Source organism: Saimiri boliviensis, chromosome 2, assembly GCF_048565385.1.
Source record: "Saimiri boliviensis isolate mSaiBol1 chromosome 2, mSaiBol1.pri, whole genome shotgun sequence".
NCBI lineage: Eukaryota > Metazoa > Chordata > Mammalia > Primates > Cebidae > Saimiri > Saimiri boliviensis.
The window spans coordinates 137690957-137713072 of NC_133450.1; the positions used below are offsets into that span (position 1 = coordinate 137690957).

Sequence of the window (22116 nt, forward strand, 5' to 3'; positions counted from 1 at the left end):
TGTGTTCAGAGTGTACCACCAGTGGCACCACTGAGGAATAGCCTCTGCCTTCCTGGAATAGTCATAGCGCTCCAGACACGGCACTCCCTGGAACAGCCTGGTGTTCTCTGGAACAGACACGGTAACCCCTGGAACAGTCTCAGGGCTCCCTGGAACAGCCTCAGCACTCCCTGAAATGCTCTCAGCACTCCTTGGAACAGACATGGCCTCCTCGGAATAGACACGGCACTCCCTGGAACCCTCTCAGCACTCCCTGGAACAGACACGATGCTCCCAATCAGACACGGTGCTCCTGGAACAGCCTCGGCACCCCCTGGAACAGACAGAGCTCCTGGGAACAGTCTCGGGGCTCCCTGGAACAGCCTCGGCCCTCCCTGAAATGCTCTCAGCACTACCTGGAACAGACACGGCGCCCCCTGGAACAGCCTCGGCACTCCCTGGAACAGACATGGCCTCCCCGGAATAGACACGGCGCTCCTGGAATGGACACACCACTCCCTGGAACAGACACGGCACCCCCTGTAACAGGCATGGTGCTCCCTGGGACAGCCTTGGTGCTCTCTGGAACAGACATGGAGCTTCCTAGAACAGCAACCCCTGGAACAGAGATGGCTCCCTGGAAGACACAGCACTCCCTGGAACAGCCTCGGTGCTCTTTGGAACAGGCTGGTGCCTAGAATGGCCACATCCCCCCACCCTCCCTGTGCCACTTCAGGCACCTGCCCTGATGTGGTGTGTCCGACTCTGTCAACAAGGCCAGCCCCACCAGAGGCCCCAGCTCAGCCTCCCCAGCAGGCTCTTCTACTGAGGCTCTGGGTCAGCCTCTTCCTGGGAGCTGTCCTGGCCCCTGTGCTGGCCCAGCCTCACTGCCTGTTCACCGTCTGTGCTGTGCCGGCCACTGGGCAGGGCCATCCTGTCTGTGGCCCCCGGGACCGTGCCCCGGACAGTGGGCCTGGGTTTGTCCTGGACTTCCTTTTAAGATAGAGTGCCTGGGTCTGGGTCATTGGAGGAGCGTCTCTGTGGCCACCTGTGGCCTGTTCTGGAGAGGCCCTCCTGGGCTGGGCCAGGGGGGTGTCATCAGGGGACAGGAGAGGGGCGCCGAGCTCCTTGCTCCCTCCCCAAGGCCAAAAAACATTCTCCTTCTGAATGTCCATGGCACTCACAGATTCCTTTCCTCCTAAAGCTTCAGCCTTTGGTGAGCAGGCAGAGCTGAGGTCAGGAAGGCCACGTCGCCCGTGTCCACCTGGTTCCGGGTTTCCCGGTTGCTGGAGCTTGAGCCTTTCTTGGGAAATTCAGAGTCCCGCAGACAGCGTGAAATTGCGGCTCAGCACTGAGGAAGCAGGCCCTGCCCTCTGGCGGATGCAGCAGCCCCAGGATGCTGTCCTGGGTCCCCTCTGCCTCCCCGTCGCGCTGGGCTCCAGCAGCTGAGGCTGCCCAGCTGCCCGTAGGAGCCCCTGCCCTGAGCCTGGGCCTGCTGCTGCCTGGGGCCGGAGCTGTGGCCAGCCCCACATCCAGCATCCACACTCCAGGCAGGGGCTCCTCAGCACCCGCCCGGGGTGGACACGGCGGTGGACAGGCAGAGCCCGCAGGAGAGGCCGCTTCTTCCGTGAAGGCCGACGTCGAGGGGCTCCGGGATGAACGCATGTTGCGCACCGTGAACGTGCAGGTTCCTGGAGGCGCCTTCCTCTTCAAAGCCTCACTGTGCGCTGTGGCCGGGGGTGGGTGGGGGACGCCTGAGGACGGTGGCGGCTGAGGCCCCACTGGGGGGCGGGAAGGAGAAGCTGCCAAGGCCGCCTGCCGTCTCCGCCCTCCACGGGCGCCCCAGAGGTGTAGGCACCACCCGCCTACAGGACCTGGGGACGGGTCGTCGCAGTCCCACGCCGGGGTCACAGGCACTTTTCCACAGCCTCTAGGCCGCCCTCACCGTGTCCCCAACCCCTGTCCTCAGTGCCCGCTGGCCTTGAGCCGGCCCCGAGGCTCCCCTGAAGGAGGCTGAGCTGGCCTGGCCCGGGCCTGCCCAGGTGCGGCTGGCAGGGCGGTGGGGCTTTCTCTGCCCCCAAGGCTGCGGAGCCAACCTTGGGCTGTGACTTGAGGGAGACAGGAGGGAGGTCACAGCTGGCCTCATAAAACCGTGAAAACAGGCCCCACACTGCAGCCAGCAGAGAGGCCTCACCTTCCTCACTGTGTGGCGGGCCATGTCACGGAGCTCGCCGAGCGATGATTCTAACACCAAGACTGCGCTTCATTTCTTTGTGAATATTCAAAGAGTTCATTTATGTAAAACACCGAGAACATGCTGCCGTCTTTCTCTTATTTATTTGTGTAATTTTTATTTTTTATTTTTATTCTATCTATTTATTTATTTATTTTGAGATGGAGTCTCGCTCTGTCACCAGGCTGGAGCGCAGTGGCACGATCTCAGCTCACTGCAACCTCCGACTCCTGTGTTCAAGCGATTCTCCTGCCTCAGCCTCCCGAGTAGCTGGGACTACAGGCATGTGCCACCATGTCCAGCTAATTTTTATATTTTTAGTGGAGGCAGGGTTTCACCATGTTGGCAAGATGGTCTCAAACTGGTGACCTCGTGATTTGCCCACCTCAGCCTTCCAAAGTGCTGGGATTATGGGTGTGGGCCACTGTGCCCAGCCAATCCGATTGTCTTTTTGTCTTTTTTTTTTTTTTTTTTGAGACGGAGTTTCGCTCTTGTTACCCAGGCTGGAGTGCAACGGCGCGATCTCGACTCACTGAAACCTCTGCCTCCTGGGTTCAAGCAATTCTCCTGCCTCAGCATCCTGAGTAGCTGGGATTACAGGCACGCGCCACCATGCCGAGCTAATTTTTTGTATTTTTAGTAGAGACGGAGTTTTACCATGTTGACCAGGATGGTCTCGATCTCTTGACCTCGTGATCCACCCGCCTCGGCCTCCCAAAGTGCTGGGATTACAGGCTTGAGCCACCTAGCTCGGCCTCTTTTTTTCTTTTTTTTGACGCAGTCTTGCTCTGTCACCCAGACTGGAGTGCAGTGGTGCGATCTCAGCTCACTGCAACCCCCACCTCCCGGGTTCAAGTGATTCTCCTGCCTCAGCCTCCTGAGTAGTTGGGATGACAGGCAGTCACCACCACGCCTGGCTAATTTTCGCATTTTCAGTAGACATACAGTTTCTGCACGTTGGCCAGGCAGGTCTCAAACCCCCAGCCTCAGGTGATCTGCCCACTTCGGCCTCCAAAAGAGCTGGGTTTACAGGCGTGAGCCACTATGCCTGGCCTGTTCACTTTTTAAAAACAGGCCCATCATCTTCAAGACTCCTGTTGTAGGTAGGATCTTTTTCCCAGCAGATTTTCTGACCTGCGGTTGCAGAATGAGATCTGGAGACCTCTCTGTCCCTCTCTGCATGGCATCCATCTCCTGCGCCCTGGGCTGGTATCGTCCTCTCCCTCTCTGCCTCTCTGTGGGGTACAGGGCAGCAAACGGTGGGCTCCCACTCCATCCCACCTTCCCAACAGAGGCAGCCTGGGCTCAGGCTGGGTCAGATTCTGTCTCCAAGGCCCTCGGCTTCACGGATGAGGCAGGTCAGAGGGCCTGAGAGTGAGGGGACCCGTGACCGGCAAGGGACGGTGCCGTGCTGGCGTTGGGGGCTGCTGCGTTGATGGACAGATGCTGGGTCTCCAGGGTCCCTGGCACCCCACTCCCCAGATGTGAGCCTCCGGGTCTTGGGCACCCAACTGCGCAGATGCAGGAGGTCCTCTTCGGGTGAGCCAGGGTGGAGGACACAGGCCACCCACTGGGCTTGGGGTCTCATTGCCACCTCCATCCTTACCGTGTCCCCTGCCCTGCCTGCAGCTGAGCACAGGCAGATGTGGGCGGAATCTGAGACCAGAGACAGTTGGGCTGCAGGGGGTGGCCCCTGTCTCAGCTGCCCCTGGAGGCCAGAAGGCCTCCGGGACCCAGACTCTCGGCAGAGGGACAGAGGCCCCAGTGTGTGGTGAGTGGGTGCAGCCTCTCGGACCCAGCCCGTGGGAGGTGCCGTGGGGTCTCTGAGGGGAGCTGATGCTGTGTGCTGGCCCTTTCTGCTGTCTGCGGGTGGCCGAAGGGCTGACCCGGGTGGGGTGCTGCACTGAGCTCATGGCAGGTGCCCGGCCCATGGGCAAGGAGCAGGTCACCGCAGCGCCTGGGGTCTGGTCCGGGCGGCCGGCTCTCCTTCGCTCAGCACTTTGGGGTCTGACGCTGCTGGCAGGTGCAGACAGCCGTGCAGACAGCCTTGCAGACGGGCTGTGTGAGCTTTGTGACCCAGGCCCTGAGAGGAGAGCTGGGCCTCAGGAGATGCCCACTCAGGGGCTTTGTGGAGACCACGCATCACAGGCTTTTTGCCTGGAGGCCGGGTGTCCCCTGCCAGCGTCTGCTGTCCAGCATTGCTGCTGGGCTCAGCCTCCGTTCCTGGGGCTTCTGTGCCCCCAGTCCCGCAGCTCAAAAGTCCCTGTTTCTGCCCCCCCCCCCATTTATGGTAGAGCGTGGAGAGTAACAGAGCCTTCGGCACAGCCCAGAGTTTCCCGGAGCGCCTGTCTCTCAGAGCGAAGGCAGCCATCAGCTAGTGCTGTTTGGAGGAAGTGGCGTCCCTGCCACCATCTGTACTCCCATCGGCTGGCCGGGGGTGTCCCTGAGGCCAGGCTGGCCTGAGGACTGCCGGGGGCTGGGTGGAGCCGTCCTGGCCGCATCTGATGGGCGCCCCCAAGCCGACCCCACGGAGTTCCTGAGCCCTCCTGGGCACATTTTGGGGACGGTGGCTGGGGTGGGGGAGCCACGATTAGGCCCCCCAGGGAGAAGTAGCGCAGGTTCAGGATGTGAAGCCGCGTTTGGGGGATGGTGAGACTTTGACTCTTGAGCTTGAGTTCCTTTTGGGGTGTCCTCCTGACACACAGCTGCCCTGCTCTGCCCCACCCACATGCTCCCAAGGAGTGGGGTCCGGGATCCGGGGCCCGGGGTCACCTCCCAGCCGGGAGTCATCTGTCTCAGTATCGCAGACCTGCCGTCTGGCCTCCTGTCAGCAGGTCCCAGGCGTCGGTGCGGCGCTGATGAACTTGGGCCTGGCCAGCCCCGGGCCTGGGGGTGGAGGTATGGGGCCAGAGGCCCCCCGCAGAGCGCTGGGCAAAAGTCCACGCTGGGGACCAAAGGCACAAAGAGGTGACTGCAGGGAGGGCAGGTCGGGCTTCCGGGGCCGGAGAGTGGGTCTGAGAGGTCCCTCAGCATCAGCTCCAAGCCCCACCTACCCCTCCCAGACACCTTGTCCCTGCGAGGCATCCGTGAGTTGGGGTGCCTGGGGTGCTGTGTACTGAGTGGGGTGTGTTCCCCGGGGCCCTCCCAGGCACCCCGACCTCCCGATGCTGGGCCTCGGGGCTGACAGAGCTCACTTGTGTCATTGGCTCAGACAGAGCCGCCCCTGGACATCCTGTTTTTCTTCTGTTGTATGAACAGGAAGCCAGTGATTGTGTGAGACGAGTGTCAGCATGGCCGTGTCCTAGCCTGGCGGGCAGAGACTCGGCCGGACACACCCGCCACGCTGCCTCCAGCTCCGGCCTGAGACCCGGGGCTCCCCAGTTGCGTGGGCTGTGAGCACCGTGAGTGCGCAGATGGCCCTGGAATGGTGGGTTGGGCGCCGTGGAGTGCCCATCATATACCGGCCACGGCCGGGAAGGAGACCCAGGCGGTCATTGCCCTGGGGCTCAGTGTCCAGGCCACAGTGAAGGGATGGGGACAGAGGGGCAGTGGTGCCACAGGGGACTCCCGGGCAGGCTGCTGGGTACTTGAGAAGCAGCCTCAGACCCAGGGGGCAGGGTCTGGGTCACAGGGAGGGTGGAGGTTAGAAGGGTGTATCGGGCCTTGGCTTTGACTTGCAGGTCCGGGGGCCATGTGGAGTCCACAGAGAAGGGGCCTGGCCCACCCCATGTTTCTGTGGGACCCTAGGGCTCTGTCTGCTGCTGGCTGGGCATTGTCTGAGGGCACAGTGGCAAGGCAGGGAGGCCCCTGGGAGCTGGAGTGGCCAGGGGTGGGGCCCAGACCCTGCCCACCTGGAGGGCAGGACCAGAAGGACATGAGCAGGGCTGAAGACCACCAACACTGACAGGGGGAGGGGAGACCACCGACACTGACGTGGGGGGGGGGAAGACTACCGACACTGACGGGTGGGGGGAAGACCACTGACACTGACGTGGGCGGGGGGAAGACCACCGACACTGACGTGGGCGGGGGGAAGACCACCGACACTGACGGGGGCAGGGAAGACCACCGACTCTGACGTGGGGAGGGGAAGACCACCGACACTGACGTAGGTGGGGGAAGACTACTGACACTGATGGGGGGGCGGGGAAGACCACCGACACTGACGGGGGCGGGGAAGACCACCGACACTGACGGGTCGGGGGAAGACCACCGGCGGGGAAGACCACCAACACTGACTCACCTGGCTGCACAGTCGCCATCCCCATCCACCTGCAGACTTTCTCATCTCACACATCTGAAACTCTACTTTAAGAGAAAATGTGGGCTGGGCGCGGTGGCTCACTCCTGTCACCACAGCACTTTGAGAGGCTCAGGTGGGTAGACCACTTGACCTCAGGAGTTCAAGACCAGCCTGGCCAACATGCTGAAACCCTGTCTTTACTAAAAATACGAAAAGTAGCTGGGTGTGGTGGCGCACGCCTGTAATCCCAGCTACTCAGGAGGCTGAGGCACGAGAATCACTTGAACCCGGGAGACGGAGGTTGCAGTGAGCCGAGATCACACCACTGCACTCCGGCCTGGGCGCCACTGAGACTCCATCTCAAAATAAAATACAATAGATAACAATATAAAAGTCTGTTTTGTTTATTTTGAAGTGCAACCCACATGTAGGAAGGAACACAGAACACATGATGGCTCAGCATGAGATCTTGAACCCACCACGGCACACTCCACCCAGCCCTGTCCCGCCCACGAATGCAGGACTGCTCACACTGCCTGCCATGGCCACACAGGTCCATCCTCCCCCCGGGCCTCGTCCCTGGGCTGGTCCTCGTGCCTCGTCCTCCTCCAATGGGCATTTGAGTGTTCTCAGCCTCTGCGTGAGGCACGCCATGTGCGCCGTGCTGGGATAGTTCTGAATGCAGACAAGAACGCCGGCCCGTGCCACCCCGCCCCAAGGCACTGAAGAGCCCGGGGCCTCGGTGGTGGAGCTCAGGTGCCCTGTGACGGCTCGTGGGTTTTTGTTTTGTGTGAGCTGCTTTTGTTAGATTTATCCCAGGGAATCTGACATGGCTGATGCTGTTGTAAGTGACTTTTGAAATGGTCATTTCTGGCCGGGCGCGGTGGCTCACACCTGTAATCCCAGCACTTTGGGAGGCCGAGGCGGGTGGATCATGAGGTCAAGAGATCGAGACCGTACTGGCCAACATGGTGAAACCCCGTCTCTACTAAAAATGCAAAACTTAGCCGGGTGTGGTGGCGTGCGCCTGTAGTCTCGGCTACTTGGGAGGCTGAGCAGGAAAATTGCTTGAACCCAGGAGGCGGAGGTTGCAGTGAGCTGAGATCGCGCCACTACACTCCAGCCTGGTGCCTGGTGACAGAGCGAGACTCTTTTTTCTCCTGTCATTTCTGTTTGTTGCTGTTGGGAAACAACTGATCTTCTCACTTGGGCTCGTGCTGAGCATTGATGCCGAACTATCGGTGAATTCTCTGTTTTTTTTCTTTTGAGACGAATCTCTCTCTGTTGCCCAAGCTGAAAGTACAGTGGCATGATCTCGGCTCACTGCAACCTCTGCCTCCTGAGTTAAAGCAATTCTCTGCCTCAGCCTCCCAAATCGGATTACAGGCACGAGCCACCACGCCCAGCTAATTTTTTTGTATTTTCAGTAGAGGTGGGTTTTCACCATCTTGGCCAGGCTGGTCTTGAACTCCTGACCCAGCGATCTGCCCGCCTCAGCCTCCCCAAGTGCTGGGATTATGGGCATGAGCCACCATGCCAGCCAAAGGCTGGGTGTAGGGAGTGGTTATCTTTTTAAATTTAATTTACTTATTTTGAGACGGAGTCCTGTTCTGTCACCCAGACTGGAATACAATGGCATGATCCCGGCTCACTGCAACGCCTGACACCTGAGTTCAAGCGATCCTCCCGCCTCAGCCTCCCAGGTAGCTGGGATTACAAGCACATACTGCCACGCCTGTCTAATTTTTTGGTATTTTTAGTACAGATGAGGTTTCACCATGTTGGCAAGGCTGGTCTAGAACTCCTGACCTCAGATGAACCGCCCGCCCCAGGCTCCCAACGTACTGGGATGACAGCCGTGAGCCACGGTGCCCGGCCCCGTGGGTAAATTCTGAGAGCGTGGCTTCTGATCCTTTGTGGCTTTCTGCGTGGTTGGTCACGTTGCCGGCAGGTCCTCATGCTTCTGTTCCCTTCCCTGCTGGACGCACCTGCGGTGACGTCCTTGTGCACTGCCCGGAGTGCTTCATGCTCGTAGGTGGCTTTTACCCAGTCCGGGGTGCTCCCTGCCCGTCTGGCTAAGTGATTTCTTAAACTGTGAGCTAAACTGAATTTGAGAACGTTTGCTCTGTGTCTGCAGAAAGGGCCACATGGTTCCCTCCTCTGTTCCAGTCCTGGGCTGAACCACGCCTTGGGCTCCTGCGTTAAGTCAGCCTGGCGTTCGGGGTGAACCCATCACGCGGGCTCCACAGCACATGTGGCAGAACCCAGCTGCCGGGGTCTTATCTGATCCGCATGAGTGCTCAGCTTCCCTCATGCGGCTCCAGGGCCTTCTCTGTTCCCGTTCTGCTCTCCAGGGGGGCCCAGCAGTTTCCATGGTCCCAGGTCCCGGGGGAGTTCACTGCTGAATCCACCGGCTCCTGCCCCGAGGCCACACCTGTGGAGTCCCTGCTGGTCTCTGACCCGACCCCAGCACATGACGGAGCCTGGGTGCGTCCCTGCTCCCCTGGGTGGGGTTGAGGCACCACCAGCCTCCAGGCCAAGCCACGGGGCCCCCAGGCTCTTTCTGGGAACCTCCCTTGGGCCTCACTCTGGTGGCTCTGTCCGTATGGGGCAGCGTTGGTTGCACGTTTGCAGCAGAGCGTGCACCGGTGAGGTGGGGGCGGCCTCCCAGGCGGGTCTGGAAGGAGGGGCGGGGCAGTGGGGGCTGGCGACGGAGGCCTAAAGAGCTGCAAGGAGGGCAGGGGCTTGGGGTCCTCATGGTGGGGAGCGTAGTCTGGGCGAGAAGATTCTGATGAGGTTGCCGAGGGCGCTGGGCGGAGCAGGTGAGGCTCAGGCCTATAAAGGCCTGGACAGCAGAGGACCCAGCCCTGGGGCTGCTCTGTGACCACAGCTGGAGGACGAGGCCCAGCTCCCAGGGCTGAGCGTGGAGGTGCTGCCAGGGGGCCGAGGGGAGGGGCAGGCCACAGGGAAGGGATGGCGGTGAGCCCGGGCCAGGGTGGGCACCGCGGCAGCTGGCAGATGTGTTCTGTGTGTGCCCGAGGTGGGGAGGGCTCCCCCCAGGTCCAGAGGAGCCCCGGGCCTTGGGGGTCAGTGGGAGGGGCTTCCTGGTGGGCTGTGCCGCAGCCCCTGCCCCTGCCCCTGATCCTCCCACGTCTGTTTTCTTGTCCCCGCAGGCCAGGACCCCCTCCTGCTCCTGCAGATCCTGCAGACCCTGTGGTCCACGCGGGAGCGGCAGCAGGTGAGTGGGTGTGGGATCGAGTCACAGCCGGCAGAACTGGCTGTTAGGCAGAGACCGGCCGTTCATCTGAATGTTCCAGCTCCCAGTGACGGCTGCTGGTTCGAGGGTGGCACAGAGCCTGGGCGAGGCTGAGTGGACCCTGGTGGCCACAGGGCCCTGAGGCTCAGAGAGGGGGAAGGGTCTGCAGCTCCCACACAGCCTCCGGGCCACGCCATGGACACCCAGCTGGCGTGGACGCCTCCCGGTCTGTACTGGCTCCGCCTCCAGCTTCCTGCCACTCGGTGCATTCAGGTGGTGGGGGAGACGCCTTTCCATGCCCAGGGAAGGACTTTGGTGTGGAGACCTGGTGGGCTATGGCCGCACCTGCTGAGCTGGGGTCTCTCCTCCCAGTGAGGGCCCCAGGGCTGGTGTCGGGGTGAGGAGGCCTCCCTGGGTGGGAAGCTGTGCGGCCCCCCCATGGCCACAGGGTCCTGCTGTAGCGGCTGCCACAGACTGTGTCCAGGGTGGCCTGTGAGGGGCAGTCTTCCTCATGGCCCCGGGGTGGGGAAGGCACCGCTGGCCCCAGCAGCACCTCTGAGGTCACCTCTGGGAGGCATGGGGCTACTCACCTGCAGGGACACGGCTGTCACCAGCACTGCCAGGCCTAAGGCCCCGTCTGCCCACTGGCAGAGCACCCAGGCCCAGGTGATCGTTGGAGCAGACGTTCAGGACAGGGAGGCCTTAGGAAGGCGGTGGGGCTTGAGCAGGGCTGGGCGGGAGAGGCCAGGGAGAGGCTGCAGAGGGAGGCCGCCCAAGGGGGGTGGGGGGCAGATGCAGATTCCAGCTCCTTGGCAGCAACGGCCGGTGTACAGGAGGCTGCCAGTTCCTGAGTGCTGCGTCCGCTGGCTGAGGTCCCCCTGCAAGCCCCAGCCCTGGCGCTGTTCCTCTTGTGTCCGCCCCTCTCCTGCCCCTGCCGGATTTCACTTCCCATCAGTACAGCGGCTTTCCGGGCCTCGGGCTTGTGAGTCTTTGACTGTGGCTTGCGAGTCTGTCTGTGGCTTGTGAGTCTCTGACTGGTTCGTGAGTCTCCGTCTGTGGCTCGTGAGTCTCCATCTCTGGCTCGTGAGTCTCCGTCTGTGGCTCGTGAGTCTCCGACTGTGGCTCATGAGTCTCTGACTGTGGTTTGTGAGTCTCTGACTGTGGCTCATGAGTCTCTGTGGCTCATGAGTCTCCGTCTGTGGCTCGTGAGTCTCTGTCTGGGGCTTGTGAGTCTCTGTGGCTTGTCTCTGTGGCTCGTTGAGTCTCTGACTGTGGCTCGTGAGTCTCCATCTGTGGCTCGTGAGTCTCCGACTGTGGCTCGTGAGTCTCTGTGGCTCGTGAGTCTCCGACTGTGGCTTGTGAGTCTCTGTGGCTTGTGAGTCTCCGTCTGTGGCTTGTCAGTCTCTGTCTGTGGCTTGTGAGTCTCCGACTGTGACTTGTGAGTCTCCGTCTGTGGCTCGTGAGTCTCCGTCTGTGCCTCGTGAGTCTGTCCGTGGCTCATGAGTCTCCGACTGTGGCTCGTGAGTCTCTGTCTGTGGCTCGTGAGTCTCCATCTCTGGCTCGTGAGTCTCCGTCTGTGGCTCGTGAGTCTCCGACTGTGGCTCGTGAGTCTCCGTCTATGGCTCGTGAGTCTCCGACTGTGGCTCGTGAGTCTCTGTGGCTTGTGAGTCTCCGTCTGTGGCTTGTCAGTCTCTGTCTGTGGCTTGTGAGTCTCCGACTGTGGCTTGTGAGTCTCCGTCTGTGGCTCGTGAGTCTGTCCGTGGCTCGTGAGTCTCCGACTGTGGCTCGTGAGTCTCTGTCTGTGGCTTGTGAGTCTCCGACTGTGGCTTGTGAGTCTCTGTCTGTGGCTCATGAGTCTCCGACTGTGGCTCGTGAGTCTCCGTCTGTGGCTTGTGAGTCTCTGTCTGTGCCTCGTGAGTCTGTCCGTGGCTCATGAGTCTCCGACTGTGGCTCGTGAGTCTCCGACTGTGGCTCGTGAGTCTCCGTCTGTGGCTTGTCAGTCTCCGTCTGTGGCTTGTGAGTCTCCTACTGTGGCTTGTGAGTCTGTGGCTCATGAGTCTCCGACTGTGGCTTGTGAGTCTCTGTCTGTGGCTTGTCAGTCTCCATCTGTGGCTTGTGAGTCTCTGACTGTGGCTCGTGAGTCTCCGTCTGTGGCTTGTCAGTCTCCGTCTGTGGCTTGTGAGTCTGTCTCTGGCTTGTGAGTCTCTGTCCTTGCCTGAGATTTCCCTCTGCTGTTGTTTCCAGGCTCTCTTGTGTAACCTTCGTCTGTGATGCTCAGTCTCCTCGAATTCAGCACCTGTGTGTGGGGTGTGAGCCTCTCTGGTCTCAGCCTCCGTCCCCCGATCCCTGTTCTGAGCTGTGGGTTCCACCCCTTTCCCCCACATCCTGATGTTCGTTGGTCGTGGTGTCTCCTCTGAGCAGCGCTCAGGGCTGTGGTCGGCTCTGGGCCTCGCTCAGGGTCGTGAAACTGTCGGGGTCCATCTTCCCGGGGGGCGGGCCCTGTACTGTCACTTCTCCTTCCCCTCCATCAAGTTTCTCTGCCCGAGCTCGCCCAAGTTCCTCCAGCAAGTTGGTGAAGGCTGCGTGGCCAGTGGCCCTGGGTGGGCCAGAAGCCTTGAAGATGGGGTCCCTGGGGGTCCCAGGTGCTCAGGAGAAGCCTGACCCTAGAGCCGGCTGCACATGGAGATCCTGGGGACCCCATATGGTGGCTCAGACACCTGGGGCCCCTAGAGGAGGGAGATGAGATTAGGGTTTTGGAGAACTCTGAAGGTGCTTTGCAGTATAAAAGGGGGAAATGGGACGGGGGTTGTGGGAGGGCTGTTGGGTGTTCCTCTAAAATGACAGCAGAGGTAGCAAGCACCCGTGGCCGGACAGGGGCAGGAGGAGGCGGGGCTGGTGCGGGGGAGGGCCTGGAGTAGACGCAGTCCCAGAGTGGGGCTCCCCTGGCTCACTGGCCCTTCCCAACCCACTGCTTAGCACTCAGTGGTGGGGTGGCCCTGTCCTTTTTTTTTTTTTTTTTTTTTTTTTTTTTTGGTGAGACAGGGTCTTGCTCTGTTGCCCAGGCTGGAGTGCAGTGGCGCAATCCCAGCTCACTGTAACCGCCGCCCCCGGGTTCAAGCGATTCTCCTGCCTCAGCCTCCCGAGAAGCTGGGACTACAGGCACGCGCCACCACACCCGGCTAATTTATGTATTTTTGTTAGAGACGGGGTTTCACCGTGTTAGCCAGGATGGTCTCGATTTCCTGACCTCATGATCCACCCACCTCGGCCTCCCAAAGTGCTGGGATTACAGGCGTGAGCCACCGTGCTCGGCCTAATTTAATTTTTTATCGGGGTTAGATGCACAAAATGTAAGCCTAGTTATTTTGAAACGAGCAATTCAGTAGCATCAAGCACGTCCACAGTGTGGTGCTTTGTGAATCTTTACAGCATCTTCAGAACAATGTGCACCCCTTCTGGTTTCAGAAAGTTTCATTGCTTCAAACGAAAACCCCATACCCCTCACACAGATGCCCCGTTCCCCTCAGCCTGGACTCGGCCACCCTCATTCGCTTTCTGCCTTTGGATTTGCCACTTCTGGACAGTTCACACACGTGGTCACGTAACATGGGGTCTTTTGTGACTTGCTCTTCACTAAGCATGACATCAAGGCTTGCCCACGTGGAAGCCTGTGTCCAATTCCTCCTTTTCTGTGGCTGAGTAACACATGAACAGAAGCAACTGTCTCTTAGGAAAACGGGGATAGCTGGTTACACATTCCCAAATCCATGTCCGATTACCCCACGTTCTCAGAGCTTTCACCAACTTACTTGGGGTTGTCACTCATGGTGGCTTGCTTCCCTGTGTGTTTTGTAAGTTTTCATTGACCTCATTCAGTGAAACTTTTTCCCTCTGGTGACCTAGGGCCTGCACATCCTGGCAAAGTGGTTAAAGAATTATTGTTTCGTTTCTGCCAACTAGTTAGAGCTAGAACTCACCAGGGCCAGAACTCGCCAGGGCCAGAACTCACCAGAGCTGGAACCCACCAGGGCTAGAACTCACCAGGGCCAGAACTCACCAGGGCTGGAACCCACCAGGGCGAGAACTCACCAGAGCTGGAACCCACCAGGGCCGGAACTCAGCAGGGCTGGAACTCACCAGGGCCGGAAGTCACCAGGGCTGGAACTCAGCAGGGCTAGAACTCACTATGGCTAGAACTCACCAGGGCGAGAACTCACCAGGGCCAGAACTCACCAGAGCTGGAACCCACCAGGGCGAGAACTCACCAGAGCTGGAACCCACCAGGGCCGGAACTCAGCAGGGCTGGAACTCAGCAGGGCCGGAACTCACTACGGCTGGAACTCACCAGGGCCAGAACTCACCAGAGCTAGCACTAACTCACTACGGCTAGAACTCACCAGGGCCAGAACTCAGTACGGCTAGAACTCACTACGGCCAGAACTCACCAGGGCCAGAACTCACCAGGGCCGGAACTCACCAGAGCTAGAACTCACCAGGGCTAGAACTCACTAGGGCTAGATCTAACTTCTTGGAGCACCTTCAAGTTCCACATGCATGAGATTTACAAGTTTTGTTTAAGGGCGGCTTTCCTTTCCTTCCCCGAGTCCTGTTGGTCAGACCAGCTGCCTTTCTCTCTGCCCACGCTCTCCCCAAGGGGTCTCCTTTGGAGTGTCTCGACTTTCCAGCCTTGCCTCCTACCCCTGCAGCTGTCACACCCTCCAAGACAGTTCTGAGATCTGATGCACCCACCTGCGTGTGCGCTGCAGCTGTTCCAGGTGTTTGTGGGGAGAGCTGTCCAGTGCCAGGTTCCAGAATCTGCCTTTTGTTTCAGTAAGCTTGCCAGGAGCCCGGAGCACAGTGCATTCAAAGCTGGCTGCAGCCTCGGGATGTGGCTCCCGGTGCATTCAAAGCTGGCTGCAGCCTGGGGTTGTGGCTTCCGGTGCATTCAAAGCTGCATCGCAGCCTCGGGATGTGGCTCCTGGTGCATTCAAAGCTGGCTGCAGCCTGGGGTTGTGGCTCCTGGTGCATTCAAAGCTGCATCGCAGCCTCGGGATGTAGCTCCCGGTGCATTCAAAGCTGCATGGCAGCCTCGGGATGTGGCTCCCGGTGCATTCAAAGCTGGCTGCAGCCTCGGGATGTGGCTCCTGGTGCATTCAAAGCTGGCTGCAGCCTGGGGTTGTGGCTCCCGGTGCATTCAAAGCTGCATCGCAGCCTCGGGATGTGGCTCCTGGTGCATTCAAAGCTGTGTCACAGCCTGGGGTTGTGGCTCCTGGAGCTCAGTGGAGGGCACCATCCCCATCACCAGGGCCAGAGCAGTGCGGCCCACACTCCCAGTCTGCAGCCTGCCCCAGCTCTAAGGGCATCCTGTGGCCAGTGCTGGCAGCTGGGAACTCACCCTCTTGCCCACCTGCGAGGCTGTCGCCTGCTGCACCCTGTTCCCAGTGCTGAGCTGCGAACCCGTCCAGCCCTTTAGCGCCTACGATTCCACCCACGGAACTGTCTGTTATAGTGGCTGTGGCTTGAAGTGAATCGCAGCTGACTCACTCGCAGGTGTCCCCAGAAGACTGCGCCGCCGAGGCTGCCACGCAGCAGCGAGGGCCAACTTGCTTTAGAATCTTCCGGAAACCAGAGACCAAAACCACGCTTTGCTTCTCTTCTTCCACCTCTTACCCATTTCTGAATCTCCTGCAGGTCAGGGATAGAAAAGTGGAAAAAGGCATTTTTCAGTGTGGGTTTTGGTTCTTGCCTCTCGGTTTCTTTCGCCTGCTGAGGGCAGGCCTGGCCCGTGTCCCGCCAACGCCGCGGGTGAAGTGACTTGTGGACCTGTGGTTGCTCGGGCTGTGGTCGCCTCGTGGGCCAGCACTCTGCCTGCCTGGAGAACAGGCCCTCCATCTTTATGGGATGATTAGTGCGGACAATGACCGCCGCCCCTGGTGGCCTGGGAGGCAGCGGACCAGAACGGAATCCCGGCAGCATGAAAAGTCACAGAGGCGCGGATGGCGGCCGAATGGCCACAGTTACCTTCTGAATGGATTAAAATTTTAAGACCTCTGTGCAGTGGGGAGGCCTTGCTGGGAGGCTTTGAGTGCAAGACGAAGTGACAATGTGGTTTTGTGTCTCCACAGCTCCGGGAGGAAGCCTGGCGGGGGTTTGCTGCCCTGGACGACCCCCTGGCTGGGCTTCTGGACATGCTGGAGAGCAGCCGGGGCCGGCGCAGAGAGGGCCCCTCCCTGGAGGCCTGGATCTCCCACCAGCTGCAGTGCTGGCTGCGGGCACAGCCACACCCGGGCCCAGCCCAGGTGCGCCCCTGGGCTCTGTGACCCTTCAGCACAGTGGACCTGGCACTCACCTGCCCAGGCCTCTGCAGCCCACTGAGCAAGCTGAGGAAGGGCAGGGGGAAGAGCCGGGAAGGGCAGGGGGGTGCTGGGGGCTGTGGTCAAGGCTCCTCCCGTGGGCTTCACCCTCAGCCCCCTGACAGCCATGTGCTGAGACCAGCCTCACCCCTCCCAGGCCTCAGCCCGGCAGGCCGCCCGAGGCCCACACGCGGCCACAGTAACAGATGCTGCCTCCTGGGCCAGGCCTGCCCCAGCCAGCCCCATGGCTTGGCCCCTGGGTGCTGCATCCAGTAAGCCCGGGTCCCGGCTCTTCCAGCACAGCCCGAGGCTGGAACAGCTGCAGGCCCGAGCGGTCAGGGTCCTCACCGAGAGCCCCCTCAGCCTTGCAGCGCCACTGGCCAGCATCTTCCAGCTACAGGATGTGGACCGCAGCTGCCTGCTGGAGCATGTCCACCGCCTCTACCACGAGGGCAGGTTCAGAGAAGTGAGTGGCCCACATGGCTGGGCCCACGGGGAAAGGGCTTCTTGGGCGGCGGAGCAGGGGTGTGCCTGGCTCAGGGCCGCCTGCGTGATGGGGGCTGTGTGGGGCTTCTGGTCTGCATGGAAGAATCAAGGACCTGGCAGTGGGAAGCCCATCAGCTGCGCGTGGGGTGCAGGGTCCCAGGAGCCCTCCCGCTGCCTGAGCCGACAGGAATGTCAGAGCACGGCCAGTCCCAGGCCTGGTCTCCCCGGCCGACTCCCGGCACCCATGAGCCCTTTCCTCCCAAAGGTGACGCGTGGCTCCCATCGGGCCCTCAAACTCACAGGGTCCTAGGTGGGCCTGGCCCTGAACTTCGGTCCACCCATGCCCACGATGCCCGTGAGTTTCTGCACTCGAGAATCCTACACAGAACCACGCAGGCGGCTGCCTTTTGTGGGTGTTTGTTCATCTGCCGAGCCTCCTGGGCGTTGGGTGCTGTCTGTGTTCCCTGGAAAAAAACAGTCCCGGGAGGGGCTGAGCAGAGGGGCTGTGGGAGCAGCTGGTGCCAGCCCTGCCGCCCACGGCACCCCAGGTGGGGCCCGCTCACCAGGCACAGTGTGGAGTGGGCCTGTGCCCGGGACACAGGACGAGGCTGGGGGCCAGGGCATCAGTCATGCCCGGCACAGTCAACCAGGTGTGAAACGTGCCTGCTCAGCGTCTAGCCCCTTGTCAGCTGCTGGTGGGAGAGGCGGCTTTCTCCCTTTGGTTGGGGGCCAGGTCTTAGCTGTGTCGCAGAAGTGCACGTTTGGAGCTGCAGGTGTCTGGATAAGAACTGGTGGAGTGTTAGGGATCCTGGAGGTTTGCTGAGCCTCCGTTGTGAGCAGTGCTGACTCTTAAGCCCAGAAGATTCCAAGAGGAAGACCGGGCCCTGGCGTCACAGCCACGGCCCCCCAAGCCTGGCCAAGCTGGGACTTGGGTTTGTGGGGAGCAGTGGGGAGTGGTGGGGCCTGCAGTGAGTAGGGAGGTGGCCATCTTGCATGGGTGGCTCTGAGCTGTTCCTGCAGCTACACGGGGCCCCTGGGAATTCTCAGTGCCCTGAGATCCCATCGGACATTCCAGGGTGCAGCAGGAGGTGCAGCAAAGAAGGCCGGCAGTGTCCTTCCTGGGGGTGTCCTGCCTGGGGGTGCTCAGCCTGGGGGTGCTCAGCCTGGGGGTGCCCTGCCCGGGGGTGTCCTTCCTGGGGGTGTCCTTCCTGGGGGTGCCCTGCCTGGGGGTGCTCAGCCTGGGGGTGCCCTGCCTGGGGGTGTCCTTCCTGGGGGTGCCCTGCCTGGGGGTGCTCAGCCTGGGGGTGCCCTGCCTGGGAGTGCCCTTCCTGAGGATGTCCTGCCTGGGGTGTCCTTTCTGGGGGTGCCTGCCTGGGGGTGCCTGTCTGGGGATGCCCTGCCTGCTGGTGTCCTTCCTGAGGGTGCTCAGCCTGAGAGTGTCCTTCCCGGGGGTACCCTGCCTGGCGGTGTCCTTCCTGGGGGTGCCCTGCCCGGAGGTGGTCAGCCTGGGGGTACTCAGCCTGGGGGTGTCCTGCCTGGGGGTGCCCTGCCTGGGGGTGACCTGTCCAGGGATTTCTCAGTCCAGGGGTGCTTGGTTCAGGGTACACTGATCACGTACAATAAGGAGCCGGCATTTGGGGGCATCAGTGCGCCCCCTGTCTTGTCAGGGCCCTTACTTCAGGGACGTGCTGCTGAGATGCGGGACCCTGCATGGGGGCGGAGGCTGTCCGATGGCACCCTGGGTTCCTCTTTCCAGCAAGAGCCCCTGGCCATGAGGAGCCACATTGGAACCTGGGTGCAGGCATGAGGGCCGCCTGGCTGCGCCCTCGGAAGAATGAGCATCGGCTGCACCCACCCCGGCCCCACACTGTCGCGGCCCCTCACGGCCGGTGCGTGGCGATGGCCGGGCGGAGGGTCCGCTCCTGTGGCGCGAGGCGTCCTGCCCAGGCTGAATGGCGGCCGGGCCTGCGAGCGCAGGAGGCAGAGGCAGGCTGGTGTTCCGGCCGTCTTCTGTTACAGAGCCTTTCAAAGACTGTCTGGGGCCGGCTGAATGCGCCTCCCTCACGCTCCGAGGCAGGAATCCCCACACAAAGGGGGTCTTGTCCCGCACAGGCCCCTTCTGCGAAGAAAGCCATTGTCCCAAGCGGGGCCGCCCGGCAGGCGATACATGCTCCACTGCCCACCGCCGCGCCCGGCCGAAAGGGGCCGCATTCAGGCCTGTCCGCTCGGATTAGCCGGGACTCACCACTCAATGTGCTGCGATATTTCATGTCGAGGGCAGCGGCTGGCTCTGGGCGGGATGAATGCCTGCTTTTGTCCGCTGAGTTATTTTATTTACATTTTTTAAACAGCTTATCAAGGTAAAAAGATAGCTTTGCTTTAAAAAAAAAAAAAAAGGCCGTCTTGGCTCCAGGCCCACGCAGAGGTGGGAGGCAGGGCCGTCACTGGGTTCCTTGGCCACTAAGCCTGGCACCTGCCAGCCCTCCTGCCCCTCCGAGTGGGGGCCCAGGGGAGCCAGGAATGCCCTTCCTAATGGTCAGCACCGCAGCCCCTCCGGATTTTCTTGTTCTTTTTTTTTTTCCCCTGAAAGCCGTGGCTCCTGGGCCTGTGTGGCCAGAGGTTCCTGCAGCCCCACCCACCCCCCCAGCTGGACGGCCTCGTCCCTCTCTTGCTAGTGGGTGCCTCCCGTCCTCCGGGCAGCCGAGGTCAGGAAGTGCCGCCTGGTGCAGGGTGGGCCCAGTGTGCCCATCTGTCCTCATGGCCCAGCCCCCAGCTCATTCCTCCCCTGAGGTCCCTGACTCTTCACCTTCTGCGGCCTGCTCCCTGGGCCTGGCTGTGGGGCCAGGTGACCTTTTCGTGCCTGCTGAGTTTCCCAAGTGGCCAGGCATGAGCAGTGGGCAGCTGCACACCATTCTCCCAGGGAGGTTTAGACAGAAATGGCCAGACGCTGATTCTAAGCCAGGCACGATCCCAGTGAAAGGGCCATGCAGGAGCCCCAGAGCCTGAGACGGGGGCCAGGCCAGGGAGCTTCCTGGAAGGGTGGGTCTGCTACCTGCCACCCCCCAGTCCCCAATCCCCATCACCAAGGCCACCCATGGAAGCCAGGCACTGCCCGTGTCATGATGGAGCTGAGGGAGCGCCATCCTTGTCCTGTCCCCTGAGCTGCTAGGCCCCGAGCCCCCACCAGGATCCAGGTACAAAACGTGGACACAGGGGCTGGGGCCCCAGGACCCCTGCATGTCCAGAAAGCCCCCCTGCCCACAAGAGGCCCCAGGTGCCCAGCAGAAAGGTCCAGACACCTGATTGCCCTGGGCTCTGAATGGCTGTGGAGAAGAGAAGGGTTCCGCTACGTACCTTGACCCCCCTCTGACAGGGTTGCAGCCTGCGGGACAGGGAGGCCGAGCTGCCCACCGGGGGAGCACTGCTGTACCCAGCTCCGCCCAGGTTCCTCCCCAAACCTGAGGCCTTCTAGGGCTCAGAAAGGTCATGTTTGGGGGGGACCTGCCGAGGGCTAGGGCCTGGAGCCTGAAGTGTGTCCTCAGAGGGAGGCTGGGTGCAGCAGCAGTGAGGGGACACCCTGGCCACGTGCCCTGGCTGGGCCCCAGGCCCCCCCCCCTGCTGAGGGCCTGGTCCTCAGGACGTGATGGGGGCAACCCCATCCTCCACCCCCCTGCACCTGGCAGTGCCCACATGGGGTGGGAGGGGCAGAGGGTGGGGGGGTCGTGACCACCCCATGGTTCTGAACACGGTGAGGTGACCAGGCCTGCACTCCCGCCTTCCTGAGCTCTGGAAGCTTCTCAAGGGTATCCCTGATCCAGAAGGGGTCAGGGCCCTTGTGTGAAGCTGTGGGTGTCACTGCTGGGGTGGTCCCCGCGTGGTGGCCCCTGCGCCCAGCCCTATGCCCACCTCCCGGGCCCGGCGCCCCTCCACACAGCCCCTCAGTCCCACCCCTCGGCCCTGAGACCCCGCCCCAGGCCCCCGCGCTCCTCCCCGCAGCCCTGTGGCCCCGCCCCGGCCCTGAGATCCCCGGCCCTGCGCCCCCTCCCCCTGGCCCTGAGACCCCAGCCCCGGCCCTGCGCCCTGCGGCCCGGTGGAGGCCTAGCCTCTTGGACCCCGGCCAGGCAGTGGAGGCGCCGGGTCAGCGCTGCGCAGGGAGAGGCCCCCGGACCTGCGCCCCCACCCCGCGCACGGGGGCTGGAAGCCGGAGCCCAGGCTTTCCCAGGCCGCTATTTTGGTCCTTTCTCTGGGCCGCGCGGGGGCGGGGCGCCATGCTCCGCGGGCTGCTCTCGCGGGTCATTTTTGCTGGTTATGGGAGCGCGTCTTATGGAAATTATTAATAGCAGCTCAGGCCCGCGGTACGTGCGGGCGGTCAGGGCCCTCCGTGCCCGATCGCAGCGGCGTGGCCTGGGAGCGCTTGCGGGGTGCCCGTCTCCCGCCTCGTGGGAACAGCTAGGACCCCCCCGGCGTCAGGGTATGCTGAGACCCTGCCCTGAGGTCCTCAGCCCTGGCCCCTCTGCTGCAGGCGCCAGGACTGGGCCCCGTATGTGGGTCACGTGGGAGGCCACGGCTTTGCCCCTTTCCCTGAGCCCACTTCCTTGCCCCCCGCGGGCTCATCAGCAAGCCCTGAGCAAGGCCCTGTGGACCAGGCTGCGTGGCCAGCACCGCATGAATCCCTGCTGCCCCATTTAGGCCAAGCCTGGGCCTCCCGTCTGTTCCAGCCCATGTGAGGCCGGGCTCAGCGGGGCTCAGCACAGGGGGCTTGTCTGCCAGGCCAGGCCCCTCACCCTGAGGGCCACGTGGGTGGACACGGGGAGGCCCCACAGTGCGCCGCAGTGACCAGGCACCGTGCAGAAGGGTGGGGGCCCCTCCCAGGCCCTGAGTAATCTGTGCCTTTGTGTTTGCCAGGCAGTCATGCTGGGCACGACGTTGAAGCTTCAGCCAGAACTTGATGTTGAAAAGGTGAACGTCTTTCTCATGTAAATCGTTTAGGTTCAAACTTGGATAATGCCCAGGTCTCCAGGAACAGTGTTGGTGGAGGTGGGGCCAGCAAGCCACAGGGAGGGGAAAGCAGAGCCATCGGGAGCCCCCAGACCAGTCCTCCTGGTGGGCTGACCCCAGCCAGGCACAGCCACACAGCCAGGCACCCTGTGCCCAGCGGTCCTCGGAAGCCCTGAGTGCTCCATGCAGCTGCCAGGCCACCCCTTCCCTGGAGTGGGCACCAGGTGCCTCTCAGGACATGCAGCCCTCGTGCTTCTGGGACCCTCTTCAGCTCCTCCTCTCCGCTGTGCAGGGGGCTGGGGGAGCAGTCACCTGTCTGATGGAATTTCCAGACAAGCTTCCACACTGGGACTGTCCCCACCACAGGGACACAGGTGGAACTGGGGCAGGGCCAGGTGGGGACAGGGGGTATCCTCACCACAAAGGCCTCGGCCCTGCTCCCGGGATGGGTGCAGACTCCAGGTGTGCAGGAGCTGGGGCCGGAGAGGGTTCTTGGGCTTTGCCTTCTGCCCAAGACCTGTCCCTGAGGGCACTGTCCTGTAGGTGGGCCCCATGCAGTCTGGTTCCA

The 22116-nt window shown here is 61.8% G+C and overlaps 1 protein-coding gene and 1 pseudogene across 16 annotated transcripts in view; both read left to right on the top strand.

Moving 5' to 3' along the window:
• EXD3 (exonuclease 3'-5' domain containing 3) overlaps window positions 1–22116 on the top strand; it is a 92933-nt gene that overhangs the window by 25369 nt on the left and 45448 nt on the right. For 10 of the 16 annotated variants that reach the window (XR_012516450.1, XR_012516451.1, XM_074394419.1 and 7 more), the window contains exons 3-6: window positions 9629–9693; window positions 15837–16010; window positions 16363–16530; window positions 21456–21509. Coding sequence is in view for 14 of the 16 variants with exons in the window: in XM_074394419.1 (XP_074250520.1) it covers window positions 9629–9693; window positions 15837–16010; window positions 16363–16530; window positions 21456–21509 (461 nt within the window). In the remaining 2 variants the exon portion in view is untranslated. Of the gene's footprint in view, window positions 1–8220; window positions 8340–8809; window positions 8943–9628; window positions 9694–15836; window positions 16011–16362; window positions 16906–21455; window positions 21510–22116 lie in introns of those variants that run through there. The other 6 variants (XM_074394423.1, XM_074394424.1, XM_074394428.1 and 3 more) reach the window with 6 other exon arrangements.
• LOC141583437 (uncharacterized) lies at window positions 175–5458 on the top strand (annotated as a pseudogene).